Source organism: Uloborus diversus, chromosome 5, assembly GCF_026930045.1.
Source record: "Uloborus diversus isolate 005 chromosome 5, Udiv.v.3.1, whole genome shotgun sequence".
Classification (NCBI taxonomy): domain Eukaryota; kingdom Metazoa; phylum Arthropoda; class Arachnida; order Araneae; family Uloboridae; genus Uloborus; species Uloborus diversus.
In genome coordinates, this window is record NC_072735.1 from 77,508,149 (window position 1) to 77,529,717 (window position 21,569).

Consider the following 21,569-nt stretch of genomic DNA (forward strand, 5'->3'; position numbering starts at 1 on the left):
AGAAGTGTTATTCACATTTCCACTTTAATGCTTTTGTATCTCTTTACAATATTATGCAGCAAAATTAAAGTTTCAAAAGCTTCATAATGATTTTAAAGTGCATTATTACCATAACTGGTTTTGGTATTGTATTATCTGGACACAACTTCCATAAAGAAATGCCAAACAGATTGTGAGGAGGAGGACTGCTGTTTCCACTGTCCACTGAATCGTGCTTAGAAGCTGGTTTGCGAAATAACCAATTAATCTTGTGTTGTGGGCGTCTGTGCTTTTTCTTCTTTTTCTGTAGCCTTGGATCTGTAATTAAACAAACTAAAGGTTAAATCCCTTTTCAGTAATTTTTAAAATCTGGTGAATTTTATACAAAAAGATAGAATAGTAATATAAAATAATAGGCTAAAGAGATAATGCTATTATTCATCTTAACAACAAAAGCTAACACACTATGTAGCATGCCTAAAGGTGAAATGCTTTTTATTAGTAAGTCATAAAATTGAAGTGTAGATAACTAAAGACAGATAGAATAATGTAAAGGATTGAAAAAAAAAATCTAATTGGTGTAAATAATGAATAATCAGATTTTGCTTACATACTTATTTTTGGATATTTATTCAATAAATATTATCATCCAAAAATTTGTTTTCCCCTTATATTGCTTCATTGATAAATAGGTTACTTGATTCTTGAACGCCCAAATTTTATTAAGCTAAAGTTTTAAATAGCATTCACTTCAAAAGGTTACCACCAAATGGGTTTTTAAAATTGCATAAAGCTCATAATATGCTATAATAAAAACGATAAAAACGTAGAAACATTTATAAACCTTGAGCATCCAAATGAATTTTTTTTTTCAAAAACAATATTTTAAAATGTTGTTAATAAAGCACAGAAACTATATGTTTCTTCCTAGTTTGGCCAGAATTTAACAAGAAGCTCTAGAGCAAAAACTCATTCATTGCACATAAAATTCATTTATTGCTAAATTCAATTACTAGTGAAAACATTAAACTTAAATATAGAATAAGTCTATTACAGATGCATTTGTAAATAAATAAATCAATAAAAGAAAAGAAAAAATACATAGATTGACATTATGCAAGCCGACTGTCAAAGTATTTATTAAATATAATGCAGATATTCTCTAACCATATTCATTACTTCAATTCATATCTCTCTCTCTCTAACAATATATATTTTTTTAATTTATAACTTTAATGGGTTTCTTTTTTAAAAACTTGTTTTTTCAAATAATATAAACAAATCATATTCCCTATTCATATTATGCTTGCACTAAGGAATATTTCCTAATTCTAGGAATAATATGAATGGGAACTCTCATGTTTGTGCATAAATAAGTACACCTTGTAATGGCATTGCAGACTCTTGTGTCAAAGTCTGTTGCATAGAATGGGAAAGGGAATATCTATACAATAAAAATGAAAGAATGCCCATTATGATATCATACCTGCTAACATTCCCAGAAAAAAATCCAGTAGATTTTTTCAATGTGGTGTAATATCGATTTTTTCCATGTCATTGAGGGAAAAATAAGGATTTTTTATTATCCCTTCAAGTGGAATCATATGCATGTTCCCTGAGTCATATAGAGATTAATTAATGGTAATATGAAATGGAAGAATTAAAATTCAAAATAATACTTTTTCAATGAAAAGTTATTTAGGGGAAAAAAATTCAATTATCTGTAAAAATAAGGGATCATAGACAAATTTTTCAGGTCTTCAATTAGATTTAATTTACTTTCAGCCGCAAAGTGCCTGATTATAGTGCTCATTTTGTGTACAACAAGAAGTACTGTAAATAAGTATAGCCCCACTGAATACGCTATTTAGTAGTATTTAAGTGAGGCCATTCTGCACGAATAACTTTGGATTTTTCCAAAACACTTTCCATTTTATTGGGCTCAGATGCATTTTTGATCATCTTTGCATACCATGTGCGAAGCGAGATCGTTAATAAAAACTGATGTTGCCAGATTCCAATGCGCTAAAGTTGGATATTAAGTAGGAAACTTTCAAACCATGGAGTAAAAGTGTTAAAACGAGGGAAACTTTATAAAAATTAAATTTAAAGGGATTTATTTTTTTATTTTCAAGAAAATCCCTAAACAAAGGGATTTTCTTATAGAGATTTATAAAAATCAGTAGATTTTCAATAAAAATTAGGAGACCGGGAGAAATGTTAAAAATCCGGGAGTCTCTCGGAAAATCCAGTAGAGTTAGCAGATATGGATAATGTACCGAAACAAACTAGTTAAAAGAAAGAATTAATTTTAAACACATTATACAAATGATGATCATACATGATGCATGGAATACTTTTAAAGAAAATTGAGCAACATACCAATTCGTATGGATGAATTTAGAGTATTCTTGCGGAGAATAAAATAGCACTTTGCATCAGTACTGATATTATTCAAATTTCTAAGATCTAAGTCAGATCTCCTCAACAGCTCACGAATAAAATTCATTTTAATGCTGAAAGGGTATTCATGACCTAGATAAGAAAAAAGGGAAAATATATTTAAAATTTGCTAGAAACATATTCATGTGTGCAAAAAATATAATTTCTCTTATTTTTAAGTACAAGAAAATTCATTAACTGAATGTTTTGCAATGTTGAAAACCATATTCTTTCATAACGAAATAACGAATTAACCTTGTGCTGAAAATTAAAATAATTAGTTATCCATTGTTTTGAAGCACAAAAAATGCAAGTTATTGCAAACACGTGTTTCGGTGTAACAAGGAACTCCTTTTTCAACGCAAAGAAGTATGAGCTTCTGGATAAAAATTCATTCTCGGATGACTTTTCATCTCGAAGGTCATACTGAATACATTGAAAAAAGGTGTTCCTTGTAACATCGAAACACGTGTCTGCAATAACTTGCATTTTTTGAGCTTCAAAACATTGGACAACTTATTATTTCATATTCTTTCAGTTTCACATACAAGGTCTGTCTGATTTTAATTTATTTTCAGCAAAATCAAGACAAGATGCAATGCATAATGGTCAATATAAATGAGACTTATGTAAAACTCAATTCAAAGAAATAACAAAATTAAAAATTTACCTATTAAAGGATATGGAGCATCATCTTTACCAGTCTTTACCCACAATTTATAATCTTTAATTCCATTCTCCTGAAGAAGAAAAAATAAAATTTAATTTAAAAAAAATTAGTTTATGAAAATAACATGTTAGGTAATAAGCAAATAGAAAATTATGTCTTACAGAATAACCTAGTTGTTGAAGAACTAGCTTAATGGTATCTTGAACAGTCAGTGTGTTGTCAACCTTAAGAGTTTTACACTGCAAAAAAAAAAAAAAAAATTATCCATTTTTGTAGTAAAACACATTTTATTTTTACACTGATGAGATTTAAACTTCAGCATTCACATCATACAGGAGAATACTTACAATTTCTTCACCAGTGTCTGGGCTTCGAAAAGAAATTTGAATGGATGTTTGAGATTTTCCTTCTTTTTCTTTAGATTCTTCAATTAATCTGGAATAAAAAATTAAAAACATGAACAAAATTTTCATTTGTAAAACCTTTTCATAATTCATTCAATGAAATGATTAGGCATTTTATCTTTAAAAGAGCTAGATCAGAGTCGGGTGGGTTATTGCGTACATAATTCATCAAAATCTTAGAAGAACCTGAGTGAAGCTCTTAGTTATGCATCAATTACTACTCATATGCTCTCAAAACCAGCCTTAGCAAAATGTTGTACTTTTTTTCGTGCCACTAAAAATCTTATTGCTTTTAGTTATCTTTTTTTTTTTTTGCCTCCCCCCCCCCACTTTTCAGTCCCAATCGCCCTCTCAACACCATGAAACGTTGCAAAAATAGAAAAATACACCAAAATATCATAAATGAAAAAAAATCCCTTATATTCATACATAGCAAAAGATTACTACAAAATCTGAAAGAATAATTTGGGAAAATCATCATTAAGCATCAAACTCTTGCCTTTTATTCAAAGTCAAATGTGTGCCACAAAATGTTGCTGTAATTTCACATTAGTGTTCAATTTTTAAACAAAGCAAACCATTAAATTACTAAAAGTTCATAAAAAAATACTCTGCCAACAAAATATATTACGTCAATAAGTAAAATAATCCACGAAATAGAAAAAAAGTTCAATTGTAATTAAAACAGCTGAGCCAAAATGTTCTCAAAAGATTAATATGAATGAAAAAGGACCAGTTTTTATTACATCATTTTAACCATCTAAGCTTACAACAAAATTATAAGTTCAAACTGAATTCAACATCAATAAATAAACCATTTTTCAAAGAGCTGATAAAAGTTAAAACAAATTCCAAGATAAATAGATGTGTAAGAAAGCAAAACAGTATGTTGTTCAAGGCAATTTTCTGTATTTAACAAAATTTTTCAAAAATTTAATTTTATAAGGCATAATGTAAGTTCTAAAAGTTATTTCAAAATTATTTATGCTTTATCTTGCATCGCTCCAGAGCGACTTCCTTTTCTTGAAATCGAATGGCTCTCTCTTATCCGTTTTCAACTCTTCGTCATTAGAAAAAATGTTGCTTGCGTTCTTTTGTGGAAAATGTCTCCTCTGTGGTCGCCGCGATTGATCGCCAAGTTGAGTTTCAACACCAGCTGGAGAATAATATCCTTCAGAACTTTTGAAATTAGAGGCTTCCAGTTCAAAATTCCTAGGCGTAGCTATCGGTTCCGAACTTTTAATATTTAAGGAATCAAAATCAAACTTCGTTGGCAGAGTTTTCGGATTCGCGGCATCGAAATTGGCGGCATCCATTTCAAACTTCATAGACGTATTCAAATCGTCCAAGTTCGAATCGAGTTCAAACGTCGTGGAAGTTTTCGGTTCCGTAGCATTACTTTTTTCATCGCCTTTGTTCATTTTGAATGAATTCTGAACTTTTTCAATTGTATGTAATGGTTTACTAAACTAGTTCATCAACATACAAATCTTATCACAAGCATGAACTATTAGAAAAACATTAAGATTAGAATTCGCGAGCGCTGTGTTCGCGAAAAAAATATCGTTTGCGACAGATTGGTTGAGTCAAGTTCAGTTTTAAAAATACAATCAAAAATTTAAGGCTTGACAAAATCCTCAGAATGAAATCGATTAAGATTATTCAAAAAAATGTCCCTTCTCTTTCTGAAGTAATTCATAATTTTTCTTCGGTTAATAAATGCGTTAAAGTTAAAAAATATACAAATTTCGAATGAAACTTACTGCAAAAGCTTCTGTTGCCACAAATCTTTCGTTTTCAGAGAACTGCAAAAAAAGGGGGGATAGGTTAGATTCGTCACACACACAAAATCTTTTCTTTTTTCAACCTTTTTTATAAAATATTCGTTTTCCCATCCTGGGTTGAAGTTCTCAATTCGCAACTCCAATAAACTATAGGGGGCGCTGCAGCTACTGTCTAATGACGGATGAAAAAGGTAAAACAAACAAATGCTGTAACTTAAAACTTGCTGTGACGCTTAGTGAATGACAATAATTTTGTATCGCGTTTGTAGGAAGCTTTCTTTTCTATTCTTCTGAAATTATATTACATCATAAACTGTCTGAAGCTTGTAAGTTACCCCGAAGAAAACACGTGGAATGGAATGTTAAACCTTTTTCTTTAGAATTGTTATTCACCGCGAGGTAGCGTATTCGAGCTTTGGAGTTGCGAATACAAAAGATTTTATTCCCTCTTTTTTTTTCCACAATTCTACATTTTAACGTATATCAAAGTCAATTTCTGATTTAAGAGAAAAACTCAGTTTTCAGCAGTGCGTCCATAAATGAATGTATTTTGTGTTAACTGTTCATTTATAACGTAGGAGAGATGCAGGGTCATGGCGCAGACTGCGCCATTGAATTATTTTTTTTCTTTTTTTTGGGGGGGGGGGGATATTTTTCTCTTCTCTGGGGGGGATTCTCGTTCTTGGGGAGGGGAGATGCGACATTGCTCTTGTGGGGGGCGGACACTCCCGCATAAAGGGCTAAGGTAATTACGTGACCATGAAAAAAATATCTAATATTTCCTTTATCGTTTCGGTTCTTATTTCTCAAACACAACTCTTTTTTCCGTTGTTGTTAAAATAATAGCTGCCATGTGCGAAAATTTTGAATAAAACTTTGACATTCGATTTAATTATAGGGGGGAAAAATGTGTCAGCGCGAATAATTCAACTATAATTAAGTATCATTTACTTAGTGCCAAATTATGATTAACGTGAACATAGAACAAAATGAGCTATGTGGGAAAATAAAACAGTGTCTAAAAAGACAAGAAAAGACCTTGAAACATACGCAACCGAAAAAGAAATTTCCAACGTCATTTGAATTTAAAATATTGTCAATGTATCGAAACCAATAACATTGACCGAAATCATTTTAATATGGAGATTTGCCACGCCTTTATTAAAAATCGTTACATTAATGCTTGAACATACCCTTTTTACATAATGCTTGTACACCCGTTTTTAGAAGAGAAGGAGGGGGAACAAAATTTATACCATTTGAAATTTAACTGCGCCATTGATGTGCGTAAACGAAGCATTTTTTTTTTAATTCAATTTTGTTCTTTTTTTACTTCAATTTTAGCGAAATGTCCATATAAATTTTGAAATTTGGCGGTAAAACCTCTTTGCAGGCTTTTTCTTAATGCCAATCAAAAAGACTGGTCTTTTTTTTTTTTTTTTTTTTACGATACATGGATTTTTCTCGAACATTTTAGGTCAATTACAACGGCGTAACAAATTACAATTTGCGTAACGAATAAGAAGTCGATGCCCAACGGTAAGTTTGAGTGGTCATATTGCGCAGAACGAGAGATGATGGAACCCCCCCCCCCCCCTCCTCCTCACACATCAAAATTTAGACTGCTCATCACTTTCTATCTTTCATTGAAATGCAGTAGAACACAGATTCAATTGACGACCTCTGGAAATCGAAATCGTCGAATAAGGGGGAGTGGATTATAATAAAAACCAGGAAGAGTACGAACAAAAATCAATTGGGATTCTAACATACTGTGTTATGATCATGACTAATGATAAAAGAATCAAGTTTACACAAACTTGGGAGATACGAGGATCATTGCGAATTGGGAAACACCGATAATTGTAATCACGTCAGTGCCTGATAAAGAACCTAACAAAATAATAGGAGTGGTACAGTTTCAAAATATATCCCCTATTATCTCTGTACTTGCGATAAAGGGTGTTTAAAATAAGTTAAAAATAAAATGAAACAGATGCAGACTTTTTTTTTTTAATTTTAAAGGGAATATACAGTACTTAACCTAAATATAAGTTTTTTACATTTTACTTTGGAACTCAGTATATGTGACTTGAACTGGTAAATTTATCTGATTTCGTGATCTATTTAATGTTATTAATCGATTATTAACATCTATTAACATCAAAATTCGTGTGTGCCTTTGTGATAAAGCGCAGGCTACTACATATACACAACACATGTAAGGACCGTTTATAACCACGCCCTCCACCACAGGAGAAAACACCGGGCCGCTCTAGTGCCGGATATAAACAAAACAAATCAAATTGAAATTATTTTTAAACACTTCCGGAAAATAATAAAAATTTCATTTAAATTTTAATTTATCTTTTTGCACCGACAAACCCCGCTATAACGAACCCCAGCGGCATTTACGGGGGGGGGGACCTGTTGGCCTGGGGTCAGAGCTTGAAGGGGTCCCAATAGTCTTAAAATGAGGGGTGAAAGAAATATAGGGGTAGACAATATGGAGGGGAGTAAAAGTCATTTGCGGCGAGCCCCAAAATTTCTGAGCACGCCCCTGACGAACCCTCAACGGATTGATTAAAGAGAACGCTACATCCGATTTTTCATTAAAAAAAAAAAACCCTCCGAATTCGCTAAAATAATTAAATAATGAATCTGTTAATTATACTATATTTCTATTAGTAATTAAAGAAATCAAGTGAAATATAACTATTTATTGTTCTCAATAACAAGAAAACTACAAAAATTCAAAAAGTTTTAAGATTTATCCATTGCCTGGAAGAAAAATGATTTTCGCTTGCAAGCTTTTGAATTTTATTTGTATTACGTCAATTTTTAAGTCAACGATATGAAACAAATTCACAATGTTGATCTATAGTTTCAGTCACTAAAAATTATTGAAAACATTCTGCTGTCTCTGTCATTGGAACAAAAATCGAAATTTCTGAACTTACATCTTCTGTTTCGTTTCATCATCAATATCAGAATCAGAAGATCATTCTACAATGAAGTTATTTATGTTAAAAGTTTTTAAGTTGCTCTGAAAATACCGAAACTTAAAGCTAAAAGAGTTTTTTTTTTTTTTTTTTTAATTCTTTCCAATAAAATTTGTTTGAAGTAAATCCACTTTTTGGTGATATATGGTGTCTTCACTTTTTGGTACCAGAAGATGAAAAGCTTGAAATTTTAGAAATTTTTGGATCGCTACAGATATTTTGCGTTTAGGCGTTTAGGGATCGTTACAAGCGTCTGAAATTGCACTAATGACATAGGGTTTCAGTTCAGACCATTTAAAAGGTTCACTACAACCGGGGAATCGCTATAACGGGGCGGGGTTTGACTGTATAACATTTGAACTGCAGTTACAGAAATAGCAAACAAAAAAACAAGTAGTATAACACACGATTCATAATATCATACTCGGTATGGCTTTTAGCACTCAGTAAAAGTAAATCAATTATTTTTATACACGCAGCAAAATTGTAAACAAACAACGAAGCAAACAATTTCACGAGGCAAATTTGAAGAACAAAATTACAAATAAATAAATAAGTAAATAAATCTAAATGGGCAAAAAAATAGGAAAGAAATAAATACAGTAGTAGCAGCACCTTTCAAACAATACGAAGACAGGTTTTCCGGGGGGCGGGGAGGATGTTTAGTGGTTTGCCAAAAGTTTTTTTTAAAAAAAGAAAGAAAAAAGAACACATCAAATTAATTTTTATCAAAAGCAATATCGTTGGCAGCTATTTCAGTTGGGTAAAAAATAAAGCACAACAGATTCATTTTTATTTTCCCTTCACCAAAAACTTAAAAAAAAAAAAAAAAAAAAAAAAAGTAAATACGTAAAATTAGAAAAAAAAATATATTAAATAAAAGTTCACTAATGAAAACAACTTCAATCAAAAATAAAATCGTTTGCAGCTCTTTATCTTTCGAGTTAAAAATAAACCATTCCTAATGTCCTTCAGCAACCCAAGCATTCTTTTGTTTACAATTGGATTTTGACTAGATTCGTTTGAAGACGCATGCAAACAATCGTGTGGTGGGACTAAACATGACATCAGGAATTTATTTCGAGAGGGGGCCCAAGTGAAATATAATGAAAAGTTCCCAGATTTAAAATAATAAAATCCTATTCAGTGATTAATTTTGAATTTATTTCGGGAGAGGCGAGGGCCTCTTTGGCACCCCCCCCCCCCTAAAACAGGCCCTTGCATAATACATGATTCACAACAATCTTAAACTGCGCATAATTTCTTCAATAAAAAAAAAATTGACATTTTGAATTCAAATTATGTTTTTCGCAACCACGAGTGTGTGTGTGTAGACGTGTGTGTTTGCGTCTGTGTGCACGCATAAGTGTGTGGATATGTGTGTGTGAACATATTTCATGCATACTGCAAAAGACTAGACAGTGTGAATAAAAATTTAGAGCAAGAGATCACTTTCAAATCAAGATAAATGTAAAATGTTCTAATGATGTGATAATTAAAAGGTATATCTGAATAAGCACTACAAGTTTGTAATCGCATGAACTTATTTCAAATTACAACTATACTACTCAAATCATTCTTTACAAAAGGAGGGGAATATGTTTCATAAATACTGTACAGTGAGAATCGATTAGAAGTTTTAGAGTAAAAGACGGAATTTAAACCGAAATGATATAGAAAGCATTCCAAATGTCAAATGTTTTTGTGATGTGGCAATCGAAAAGGTAAATAAAAAAAAAAAAAACTACAACTTTAATTGCATGCACTTACTTTAAATAAAGAAGTACAACTTTACATAATCCCAACTGTTTCATCGGACCCACGGCCATGTGATTGTCGCACAACTTCTCAACAACGGCTACTGTTTGGACGGAGGGAGAAAAATTCGCGCGCTGCGTTCTCGAACGAAAATACCAGGCTAGTGTTTTTACAGGTGCAGTGAAGACTGACAACACTCTCCCTCGGCTGGAGGGAGGGAGGGTGGGAGGGGAGTTTGGGGATCGAAGGTCAAAGTGACGCCCTCTTGCTGTCTGCTGTAATTTCCCCCCACTGGAAAAATTCGATGACCGTTTGACGGGAGGCGTGGGTATAGGCACGTTGCTCATTTCCAGTTCCTCCTCAGCATCTTTTTAACTTTTTGATCAGTGGAACGCTTCTATTCGTTATGGTCTACCCCCCCCTCCACACACACACACAAAAAAACCATGAATAAAACTCCTATGATAATCATTATAAATGACAAAAAAAAACCGTACCGCAGAAATTAATAAATTTTCGAAACAACAATTCCCTAGAAAAGTAAATTTTATTTGAGGAAATGCCCTATCTTCCCACATCTTGATCAGAAGAAACGTGGGCCTCTCTCCCACTTACTGTTGATTCGTCTCCATTTTTTCTTTCTTTTTTTTCATTTGTTAAAAAAAGTAAAAGTTCATATTTCGGTATTTTTACAAGCATTTTTTTTTAATTGAATTGAAGTAATTTTTTCGAGGCTAGTAAAAACAGTGCATTCTAGACGAGAGGGAGGGGTAAAAAAGTATATTCAATGCATTTATGGGGGGACATCAAAACACATGCAAGATACATAATAGCATAACGTTTTTAAAGAGGGGTCAATTGGCACCCCAATAAGTTATGTCACGCTTTGAGGGGAGGGGTAAAATTGACAGAGCGGAGGAGAAGGTAAGAAAAAGTGTGACATCACTTTTTTTAGGAACATGCCTATGAAAAAAAGAGCCTGATCTATGACAAAGAGAGGGTGAAATGTGAAGATGACACGCTGAGACAACAGGAGAAGGGGGGTCAATGTTTGGGAAAAAGTGTGACATTATGGACAGCTCCGTAGAAAACAATTGCTCTTAGAACAACAGAAGAGAATTTTTCTAAAACGCTGAACAAAATACTAATAATTCAATAATGACCTTTAACCGTCTGTAGAAAGATAGGAATATTCACTGTATGTGTATCCTTTTCTGAAGAAGATATCGTAACATTCACCGAATATTAATAATGGGGTTGTTTCCTTCAGTCAAAAGTACTACTTTTAATCACTGAAATTGATAGAATAAGCAAATAATAATAATAATAATAATAATAACCATGGAACGAGGGGAAAAAAAACTTTTAATTTTCCAACGCTTAATTTTTGATTAATTTTCTGAAATGTCTAATTTTGAAGATAAGACGTGGTCTTTATAACGTCACAAATGATGTACTTTGGCACATCTCCACTGGCGCGTTGAATGCTTACGCTTGCTGTGTACCGCGTTTCCAGGAAATGATAATTCAGAAGCGAATTAAATATTGCGCTCTACGCTTGCTATCAACCATATCGTTGCCAGTACACATGAGTAAAGGCGCGTATTGAATATTGCGCTCTGTGCTAATGGCATTTCATAATTTGTGATGTCATATGCAGAAGCCTAAACAATGAAATTGCACCATTTAAAATAATTGTTAAAAAGTATTAAACTTTGTCAAATTATTTTTAAAAAATGGTAAAATCCTACGTTTTTAAGCAAGTTCTTTCAGAAAAAAATATTTTTTAAAATTTCGGAAACTATTCCGTTATGGTGCTGAAATGCCTTATCACCGAAATTTTAGAGTTTGTTTCTAAACTAGTTTTTGAAATAGCATACGGTTCAATTTCAATCTTTTTTTCTTTTGCTTCGGAACAATCGTAGGGAAAATATCCATTGCTGGAGGGGAAAAGTATAGTCTGTCCCTAAACAATTTCCCTGGCCCATCGTCTCCCGTCAGTCGGTCGACCTTACCTGCCGACTTCTCATTCTCTCCGAGGCTAATATTGTCTTCAAGAAAGCTGATTGCAATGCCGCCCTCTTTCCCCATAGCATTTCCTTTTACTTTACGGAACTTACTACGGAAGATTGCTATTTACTACCCGCGCACGAGATTGACAGGTACTGGAGACGGCCACTGCAGCCCTCTGGGGTTGAGAATTCGTCCGTAAAAGGTTTTGGTCATTTGTATACCGGTCTGATGTTAACTTGGCCTGGAGAGATTTGTTTTGTGGTTGAGTTGAGTGGTTACGAAAAACCCATCAATAAAATACAATTTACTTGGAACTACATAAAGAACAGTCAGTTCTGTTTTCAAACCGACTTTCGATTTTGGAATGCGAAAAATTACTCTGGTCACTGAAAATGTTTTGATGTTTACTTCAGGTGTGCAAATAATGGACTGAGGCTAAGTGATGGGGCACTTTTTTCTTTCTTTCTTTTCCTTTTGATTTAAGTGATAATTATCATAAATATGTAAAGTTATTCCAAAGTGACCGCTTTCTCTCGCAAACCCACTGTGCTTATTGTCTTTACAAATTTTCATTCGCAATGTCTTAATAAATGAACAGGCAACAAATAGAATTTTTTACAAGATTATGATTCCCATTAAAGTATATTGAGAGTCGCTGAGTATATTATTAGATTTTTTTTTCTTTTTTTACGTTTATTTTGCGGATGAGATGACGAGAAATTGCATTAAAAATTAAAACAAGTTGCAAATTTCTTATTGACATTTGGTGTTTTGAGTATTAGACCTGATCAGAGCTTAATTTGTTTGAAAGCTCCAACGGGAGGCTCAGCGTCTCTCTCCTTTTCAAGTTTTACGTAATCAATAGAGTTTAGACTGTTAAAGTTAGGAAATAAGTTCTGGTGGACCCCATGATTTCACATATTAAAGGAAAAATCAATAAAATTTATACAAAAACGCAGTTTTACCTAATGTTTCTTAAATAAAGGGGGAGACAATGGAACTACCTGATGTTCCAAATGACGGGCCTGATTAGGAGGTTGAAATGAAGAGGATTAACGCTTTTGACTTTCTTCATTATAAATTACTGATTTAAATGCAAATAAATAGTATTCACCCTCCCATATTTGATATCCATTTGACCTAACAATCCCCATTCGATAATTGTCAAATGTCAGCAGCTCCATGATGTTATCTTTTGTTTACTTTAAGATCCCATTGTCAAGGCTTGGCTTCCACCCTTAATTGCTTCTATTTCTTTTAAGGTATTATTGAAGCATATAAGAGTAAACAATATGGAGAGGGGCCCGGAAAAGTCATTTTGTGACGGGCCCCAAAATTTCTGTGCACGCCTCTGCCCGTCACAAGTGACATTTATGTCCCTTCCCACTTTTTTGTTTACCCCCAAGTATCTACGTATATTTCCCCCCTCATGTTTAATAATATTTTGGGCCCCCTTCAGGCCCGGGCTAACAAGTGTCCCTTCTCTCCCCCTGTGCACACCCCTGGCTGAATTGGAACTTCGTCCTTGCCTATCGTAAGGCACTCTGTTGATAAATATTGTTGAAAGCAGCCAAATAGTTTCCGAATTCCAAATGGCTTGAAACCCACCACATTCCACAGGACTGGGGAAAATATTTCTTCAACGACAGAAACGGTACTAGGAAAACACAGCGACACCAATCGTCGCTAGACTAATCCCCCAACGGAAAAGGGCCCTCACCTGTAGGTGACGACAACATTGGTGGTGGGCCAGCCGATGACAAACGAGGTGGCAGCTTGTTTCACGGACTCGCAGACGTCGCCCAAGCATTGTGACAACCACATTTCGCTCATCCGAATCTTGTCCTTCAATTTATAGGTGCCACCCGACCTGCAACAGGCAGAGATCAAGATTTAATGCCATTTAAAATTAAGAACCGGAAGAGCTGTGCCGTCTTCCGTGGTAACCAGAAATTTAAAGGGTTCTAAAATTTTTACAACTAAATTCAGATAGATTTTAACTTCTTACTTCAATAGCAAACTTACCTTGGCTTAGCAACCAGTAACAAATCGTTGAAAAGAAAAAGATGCCGATCTTGCTTTTGCACACCCTGTAATTAAAACAAAATATATTTAAAAACGATTACAGGTAAAGAAAATGCTATGTAAGAATCGCGTAAAAACTCTGGTTTCCATTTTCAATGCTTTGCTATTCCCCATTTTCAATAGAAACCATTTTGGTTGAAACACATTTTGGTGTACTTATCTTGTACCCAGAAAGCAGGGCCGCGGTCCCTATGTGCAAGGTCGTGCTGAGCACGACGGCACCAGAGTTAAAAAGGTGCCAAGCTCTTCCGATCAAAAATGTTCCAAATAGGGGAAAAAATCTTCAATTTAAAAATCAAAATTGATCTATTCATTATGTAAATGGTAGCGGTGAAATTACAATGTTCATTGAAACAAGCAATCGGTCTCGCTGCCTATCAAAAAGGAAAAAGGATCGCCTTGTGTCGAAACATGCTATTCAAAAGTGCAAGCTTTTACACTGAATACACTTGATGCTAACTAATGCTAATAAGCGTTTCTCTTTCTTGTGGAGCGGTGAATGTTTTTTTTATGTGTCTCTGAGCATACGAGGCGCAACAAATTTGCTATTCCCCATTTTGGTTACTAGACTCGAAATAGGGCCGGATTTAGGGGAGGGCAGGCGGGGCTACTGCCCCGGGGCCTCCACAACAAAGGGCCAAAGGGGCCCCCACAATAAAAATATCCTAACTTTCACGGGTTGAAAATATCGGATATACACATATATATCAAAATATTCGGGTATATATCAAAGTATCGGATATTTTCGAAAATATGATGATCTTTTCGAACTCTGATTAGGGGCCGCCACTCCTTCGTTGTCCCGGGGCCTCCACACTTCCAAATCCGGCCCTGACTCGAAATAACTTCGAGATATGAAGTAAAAATGTACCCTGTATTCCAAAATTAAGTACTTATCATGTTCCGATTTTCGGGTGTACGGAAAACCGGAGGAAAATTTATTTTTGTTCACTAAGTCTTCTTATTTGATTTTTTTTTTTTAAATAAAAAATGTAGAGGATACCGCTACCATCTTGAGCAACATTTCGTTTGTATTAATAGTTCATAATTTTTACTTTAACGGTTTAAGATGTATAATAAGTTCGTAGTGTCATTAGGGGTGGGAATGCTCCTCGCACTGATTCCGAAGAAGAATTTTGAAATTAAAAATTTCCATGTTGTTGATTATTGATCAGCTAATTACGTCCCAACCACATTTCTCTTTCATTCCTTTCTTTTTTGACTTTTTTAAATCCGTATCTCCAAATAAGAAAATTTTCAAAATGCCAAGCCTGGATGCGCCCCCCCCCCCCCCTTTATATTTAACGTATTTTTGCCCACATTATATTTGTCTACAAAACCTCACTCCAGGTGTTAACCATATTTTCCTCAAACGCCACTGCATAAAGGAGCTGAAAAGACATTTGCACGACGGCACCGATCAGGCTTGGCGTGGGCCTATCAGGAGGGCCCACCTAAATGGTTCATGGAGCAGACTGCGCCTTAAAAAAATGTTTAGGGGGGTTAAGGGTGTTTTCTCTTTAGGTGGGGGGTTGTTGATCTAGCAGTGGGGTCTTCGTGATAGTTGGAAGGGGGACAGCACCCCTATACTTATAACGCAAAATATAAAAAGGTGGTTTTAGTAAACTGCCAAAAAAATCATAAAAGTTGTTTTAAGTATTCTTGGCGAAGAGTTGCTTTTGACAGGGAGGTACATAACTGGAATTCTATCTGTCATTGGAATCGGTAATTCGCAAAAAATAAATAAATAAATGAATAAATAAAAAAATAAATAATAAAAGAAAATAAATAAATAAATAAGGAAAATAAATGAAAAATAAATAAATAAATAAATAAATAAGAAAAATGAATGAAAAAAAAATTAAAAAACATATTTCCGTTGTAACGTTAGAGCGATGCACTGGTTAAATGCCCAACAGCTCACCCCCACGGGGCAAGTGCAGAGCTCAAGTGCAATGTCCCAAGGTTGGTTTTGAATTTATCTTATTTCGGAAACTTTTATTACACTTGCTGTGTCGTTGGTCGGTAGGATAGGTACAACAAGCTTTTTAATGCAAAAGACGAAAAATAATGGTAATTAAAAATAAACTTCATTTTGTTTATAATGTTAACTAAATTTCAAGGCTGGCTAAACCACAGTAAGCATAGATTAGTGCAGGGATTCTCAACCGCTTAGGTTCTGCGCCCCTCTTAGGACAGAGATATAAATAATTATCACAGGGACAAACTTTCACGCATTTTTTATGAGCAGGATTATCTGAATTTGTTTTCTTTGATAAAATATCATTCTTACTAATATTAAACTTTTAATATTTTTCATTATTATTGCTCTAGAAAAGTTTTATTTTCGCGCATTATTTAGGCATTTCAAAATGAAACCTTAGTAAAAACAATAAAAACTAAAATCTTACCATGGTGAAATTTACAGGACTTTCCATAATAAAAACACGGAAGTTGTCATCACCCCATAGGTGCTTCTTTTGGAAAGACAGAGCATCAGGCCTGCTAGGACTGCTTGGCCTAGAAAAAGAACACAAAATTTAGAATTTGAAATTTCACTTTTTAAAAAAAAGCCATTTTTTAATACTACTCATTAAGTTTTTAATTTTATTGTATGTTATGTTAGCGGCAAAGTATGAAACGCCTGGATTTTATAGAATACTTGGGCATTGTATATAATGCTAGACGTTTTGAACAAAGCATGAAATATGACATCAATTATATTTTTTCCCTAGGCGTTCAATAGAATCAAATTCTATCGAGGTGAAGTATGAAAAAGTTTCTGATAAGGTTATTAGTATATGTTACTTGCAAAGTTTAAAATCTAGAATTTTAAGAATGCCTAAGCATTGTTTATAAGGGCTAAACCTAGCCGGCAATGTATGATGCACGAAACGATTCATATTTCCCACACTTTTTGTTGAACAATTTTCACTTCAATTGCATATTTTGAAATGACAAATTCTGAGCCTGAAGCGCGTTAAAAGTCACATGCCTTGCTGCTTCATATGATATTCGAAACGAACCAGAGATGTGCAGCTGCTTTTTTCATTTAGTATTCTATAGAACGCATAAGAAATGTTTGAAATATGAATCGTTTCACACACTGCTGGCTAATTTTAGGTAGGCATTTCTCTATCTAAAACATTCAAATTTCATTGAATCCGCCATTCAAAAGAATGCCTAGGCATTCTATTGAATGCTTTCAAACTTTGTCCCTAACATACTCAAAAAAAAAAAAAAAAAAAAAAACATATTTTATATATTTTTAACTGAAAGTTTTGTTGAATGTATTACAATTGTACACATTTCTTACTGTGTATACATATTTTTTTTTTTTTAGGTTTACTTTATGCATTATGGGGGGAAAAGTGTTTCTTTTATTGGTGTTCATTTTATATGATGTTTAGTCTGAATAGATGGTCGGAAATTTATGCAAAACTTTCTGCTTTATTCATTTATTTTTAGCAGTAGCATTTGAACATAGGATTCATTGAGTAGAGTGCACACAGATAGTGCACTCAGCACAAACACATGAAGAGAGAGTAAAATTTAAAAATGGAACAAGTAAAATATAAAAGGTAAACTCTAAAAATGCAAAAGTAATAAGTAACAAATAAAAAGGTAAAATGTACAAATATAAAATGTAAAAATGTGTGCAGAACTAACTTTTAGAAACACGGAGTAATTAACTCTACTGTGTCCTCGAAAAGACACAAAAATTCAAAATAAGACGGAAAAAAAAGTTTCAAAAAACAAAAAGTGTTTCAAATTTGCTTTTCCCTTGATTTGCAAAAACTTTTATTCTGTCAAAAATTTTAAAATTTATTTCAAATTCTTTTTCTTTTCTTTCCCTCTTAAAATGAACTCAGTCACTACAGAAAATATGTACATTTTGTATTACGAAAAAAGAGGCAAACAATTAATTCACAAAGCCATAGCTATGTGTGAATGAATTTATTCTTCTCAGGTAACTATAGGGCTTTCAAACTTTCACTTTGACAGCTAAATTGTGCTGCCTTTTTTGTTGTTGTTGTTGCTTCTTTAGGGTTAGGTGAACCTAAATACGCACCACTACACCAGGAATGTTAAGTAGTTGCTAATCGAACTCAACCCTTTCCAAAAAAGAAAGAAAAAAATCTTTGTTTCATTCATTTCCAAACAACTTATCCCTTCACGCTGTTTGGAAGATCAAACAAGTGACACAAGTAACGGAGGTCGGAGGTGGGAGTTGAAAATGCCAAGAGAATGAAGAGAAGAAAAACTTATCTGAAATCGAGGAGTCTCAGGAAGGAACAATTGTAACATTCTGAAATAGGTACTTCGAACAACAAAATTCGAGAGGCCCCCGTCGATGCCACTCAAAGATACCTGAGTCCCCCCACCCAGCCAAGGGACCCCTGCAGTTTGGCGCGTGCCTGAGAGATATTCTCTTCTTTTTTCCAAAGGGAGGAAATAGGGATTTTTGTAAGGGAAAACATGGTAAGGAAACCTTTCTACAAAATATCTTCAGCTCTGGTAAATTTAAAGGCATGGAAATAAATAACGAAAAAAAGTAGAAATTAAAACACTAATAACAAACAGATTAGTATAAAACAGGAGTGGGAATTAACCAGGGAATGGGGGTGGGGGGAGGCCTAGAAGAATTTTAAGGGAATTGAGATTATACTTTTTGAAGTAAAAAATAATAATATAATTTCGATTTAACGTTCCTCGATTTAACGATTTCCTCAATTAAATGGTACATTTCATTGCTCCGGATTTGGCTGCATTCAATGTCCATGCTCCTCGATTTAAGGATATACTTGATTTAACAATTACTTTTTCCACTCCCTTGACAATCGTTAAATCGGGGTTATACTGAAAACTTAGGTTTTAAAAAATGTTTTAAAATTGGTAGAAGTTTGTCTGCTCTTATAAGCGTTGATAAACATTCCTTGTACCAGGTAAACATTTAGGAAGTAAATAGAAAATTCGTTAACATTTCACGGCATTTTTTTGGGGGGGGGGGGGAACAATTTAGAAAAGAAGGAAAATGAAATAACTATTGTTTCAAAAATAATCAGACATATGATGTTTTTATACTCGTGCTTAAAAATGTCTCGTTTTTGCGATCGTGAAGGCTTTACTATGGGGATTTTTCCCGAAATTCTAATCACTGAAGGAAAAAAAAACGTTTTCGGGATTTTGTTCTTTAGGTGAAAACTCGAGAAATATTTACTTCGTTAGGGAATTCGGGAGATGGCGCTTCAAAATTCGGAATTATCTCAAAATGAAATAGAAATAAGAGTGATTCATTCCAAATAATGCCAAAATAATATACCAAGCTTATTTCTCATTAGTTTTTCATTGTTTTTGAAATAAATTCAAAAAGTATGCATAATATGATGCTTAAAAGTTATTTTGGTAGTTTTTATAATTTAGATATTAATTAATACTTTATCACAAATTATTCATTTGTCACTCTTTCGTACTGTCTCCCCACAAGATTTCAACTTTTAAAATTAATATTTGCAATATTGAAGTAAGAATGTATTACTTTTTTTTTAATAATTTGATTTTATGTTCAAATAGGAGCTATAATATATTCTTGAAATTTATTTTTTCAAATGTTAACATTAATATCGTTATTGAATGATGTCCCCACCTTCTTACGTAATCTATCAAAATTCTTCTAACTGTTACTAAAGGGCACATAAAGCTATTTGACGGAATTAGATCGTTTTCGTAGTCATCACAGCAAACTGCATATATATATATATATATATATATATATATATATATATATATATATATATATATATATATATATATATATATATATATATATATATATAGTTCTAAAGTTCTAAAGTTCTCAGAGGGGAGTTTTGACAGAGTGAACAGGAAGTTCTTTTACCTCATCAGCCCCTACTGAATACAGGTAAATATTAAAATTTTCTTATTACTATTGATTTATATATAGTGAAATCCAACCCATCTCATTTCAGATGATTGTAAAAAAGTAAATGGCCATTTCTTAGAAATTCGTCAATCCTTCGCCTTCCCTCATAAGTGAGGGAGTGATTAAGCGTGAGTGGATGATGTTTGACAATTGTGTTATGGGATTAAAATTAAATTATTGCTGTTGTAAAATAAATGGTAATAAACCGAATTTCTTTATGTTTTACAAACAAAATAATACAAAGGTTATTGGTAGGCATCACTCTCTTACTTATTTAAAAAGAGAGAAAGAAAGAAAATTTGTGTAAAAAATAAATATGATTAGCCATGGCCAATATTTTCCCCGATATACATGAGCTCAGAATAACTCGGAAAAAAAATAAATCATGTGTTTTTAACGAAGTTTATCGAAAACAATTTCTTAATTCTTCTTTGCCCTGTTTGGAGAGAATCACCCATAAATAGATTGATATAAATTGATAGCTAGATATGAACCAAGGGTGCCCTCCCCCCTAAGAGCTAGGGCGCACCCCCGCAAATATCGCGAAGAAAAGTGAATAATACCCCTCAAAGCACCCCTTTGAAATTTTTTAATGGCGCAGTATGCACCCAGAGCCTGATTACCGCAGGGGCATGCGGGGCACAGGCCCCTTCTCTTAGATTTCAGGGGGCCCAAAATCTCCTTAATTTATCATGCTAATTAAAAATAAATAATGATTTCACTCAGAATCTAGAATACAGTGATGTCATTGATATTTTTGCAAATGCTAAGACAAGGAAAAAGTCTCTTATTTCTTGATAAAAATTTCCCTTAAAATTTTGATATCTTTGCAGGTCTTAAAACCCCTCCAAGTTTAGTCTTTGTTTACTATTAAAAGTTATATCATAGATAACTTTGAGATTTATGGTAAACTGGCAAAGTTTAACCACATCGTACATCGTATACTATATCTCTTCTACTTTTTAAATGTTGTGATAATGAGGTAGCAACAAATTTAGCATGGTTGTTTCAATAAGTATCGAAAATCGAAATATTTTCTAGCTTCAGAATAAGCTGGAATAGAGGGGGGAGGGAGAGAGAGAGACTCAAAATTAATTTCATGCCCAGTGTCTTCAAAAATCTTAGGGGGTGGGGCCCTGAAACAGAAATGTGCCCCATGTCCAATATCAGAATGATCGGGCTCTGTATGCACCATTGAAATTTGCCTCCCCCCCCTTGGTGGGCACCCCTGTGTAAACAGATCTATAGATAAGTAGATGGAGCGGAAAACACAAATGGAAGTTGTATTTTTATTTATTTTTTTTCAATAACTTTTCATACATTCGCAGTTTTTAACATTTTGTTTAGTCATGGGACCTGTTATACCCAGGCCCGGCTCCCGGGGTTGAAAACCTAGGCGGCCGCCTTTCGAAGTTGAAACATTTTTTTTTTTAAACTATGAATATCTGTTTCAGCGCCATAAGATTCACTGCTTCAATGCTAAAAAAA

General features: G+C 33.5%; 1 protein-coding gene across 2 annotated transcripts in view; it reads right to left on the reverse strand.

The window, feature by feature from the left end:
* Positions 1 to 21,569, reverse strand: part of LOC129222603 (uncharacterized) — a 156,344-nt gene that overhangs the window by 12,225 nt on the left and 122,550 nt on the right. For both annotated transcript variants that reach the window (XM_054857118.1, XM_054857119.1), the window contains exons 5-13: positions 16,549 to 16,657; positions 14,078 to 14,142; positions 13,773 to 13,922; positions 5,259 to 5,300; positions 3,439 to 3,526; positions 3,253 to 3,330; positions 3,092 to 3,161; positions 2,362 to 2,514; positions 110 to 297 (exon numbers count right to left, since the gene is read on the reverse strand). In XM_054857118.1, the coding sequence (XP_054713093.1) occupies positions 110 to 297; positions 2,362 to 2,514; positions 3,092 to 3,161; positions 3,253 to 3,330; positions 3,439 to 3,526; positions 5,259 to 5,300; positions 13,773 to 13,922; positions 14,078 to 14,142; positions 16,549 to 16,657 (943 nt within the window). The remainder of the gene's footprint in view (positions 1 to 109; positions 298 to 2,361; positions 2,515 to 3,091; positions 3,162 to 3,252; positions 3,331 to 3,438; positions 3,527 to 5,258; positions 5,301 to 13,772; positions 13,923 to 14,077; positions 14,143 to 16,548; positions 16,658 to 21,569) is intronic.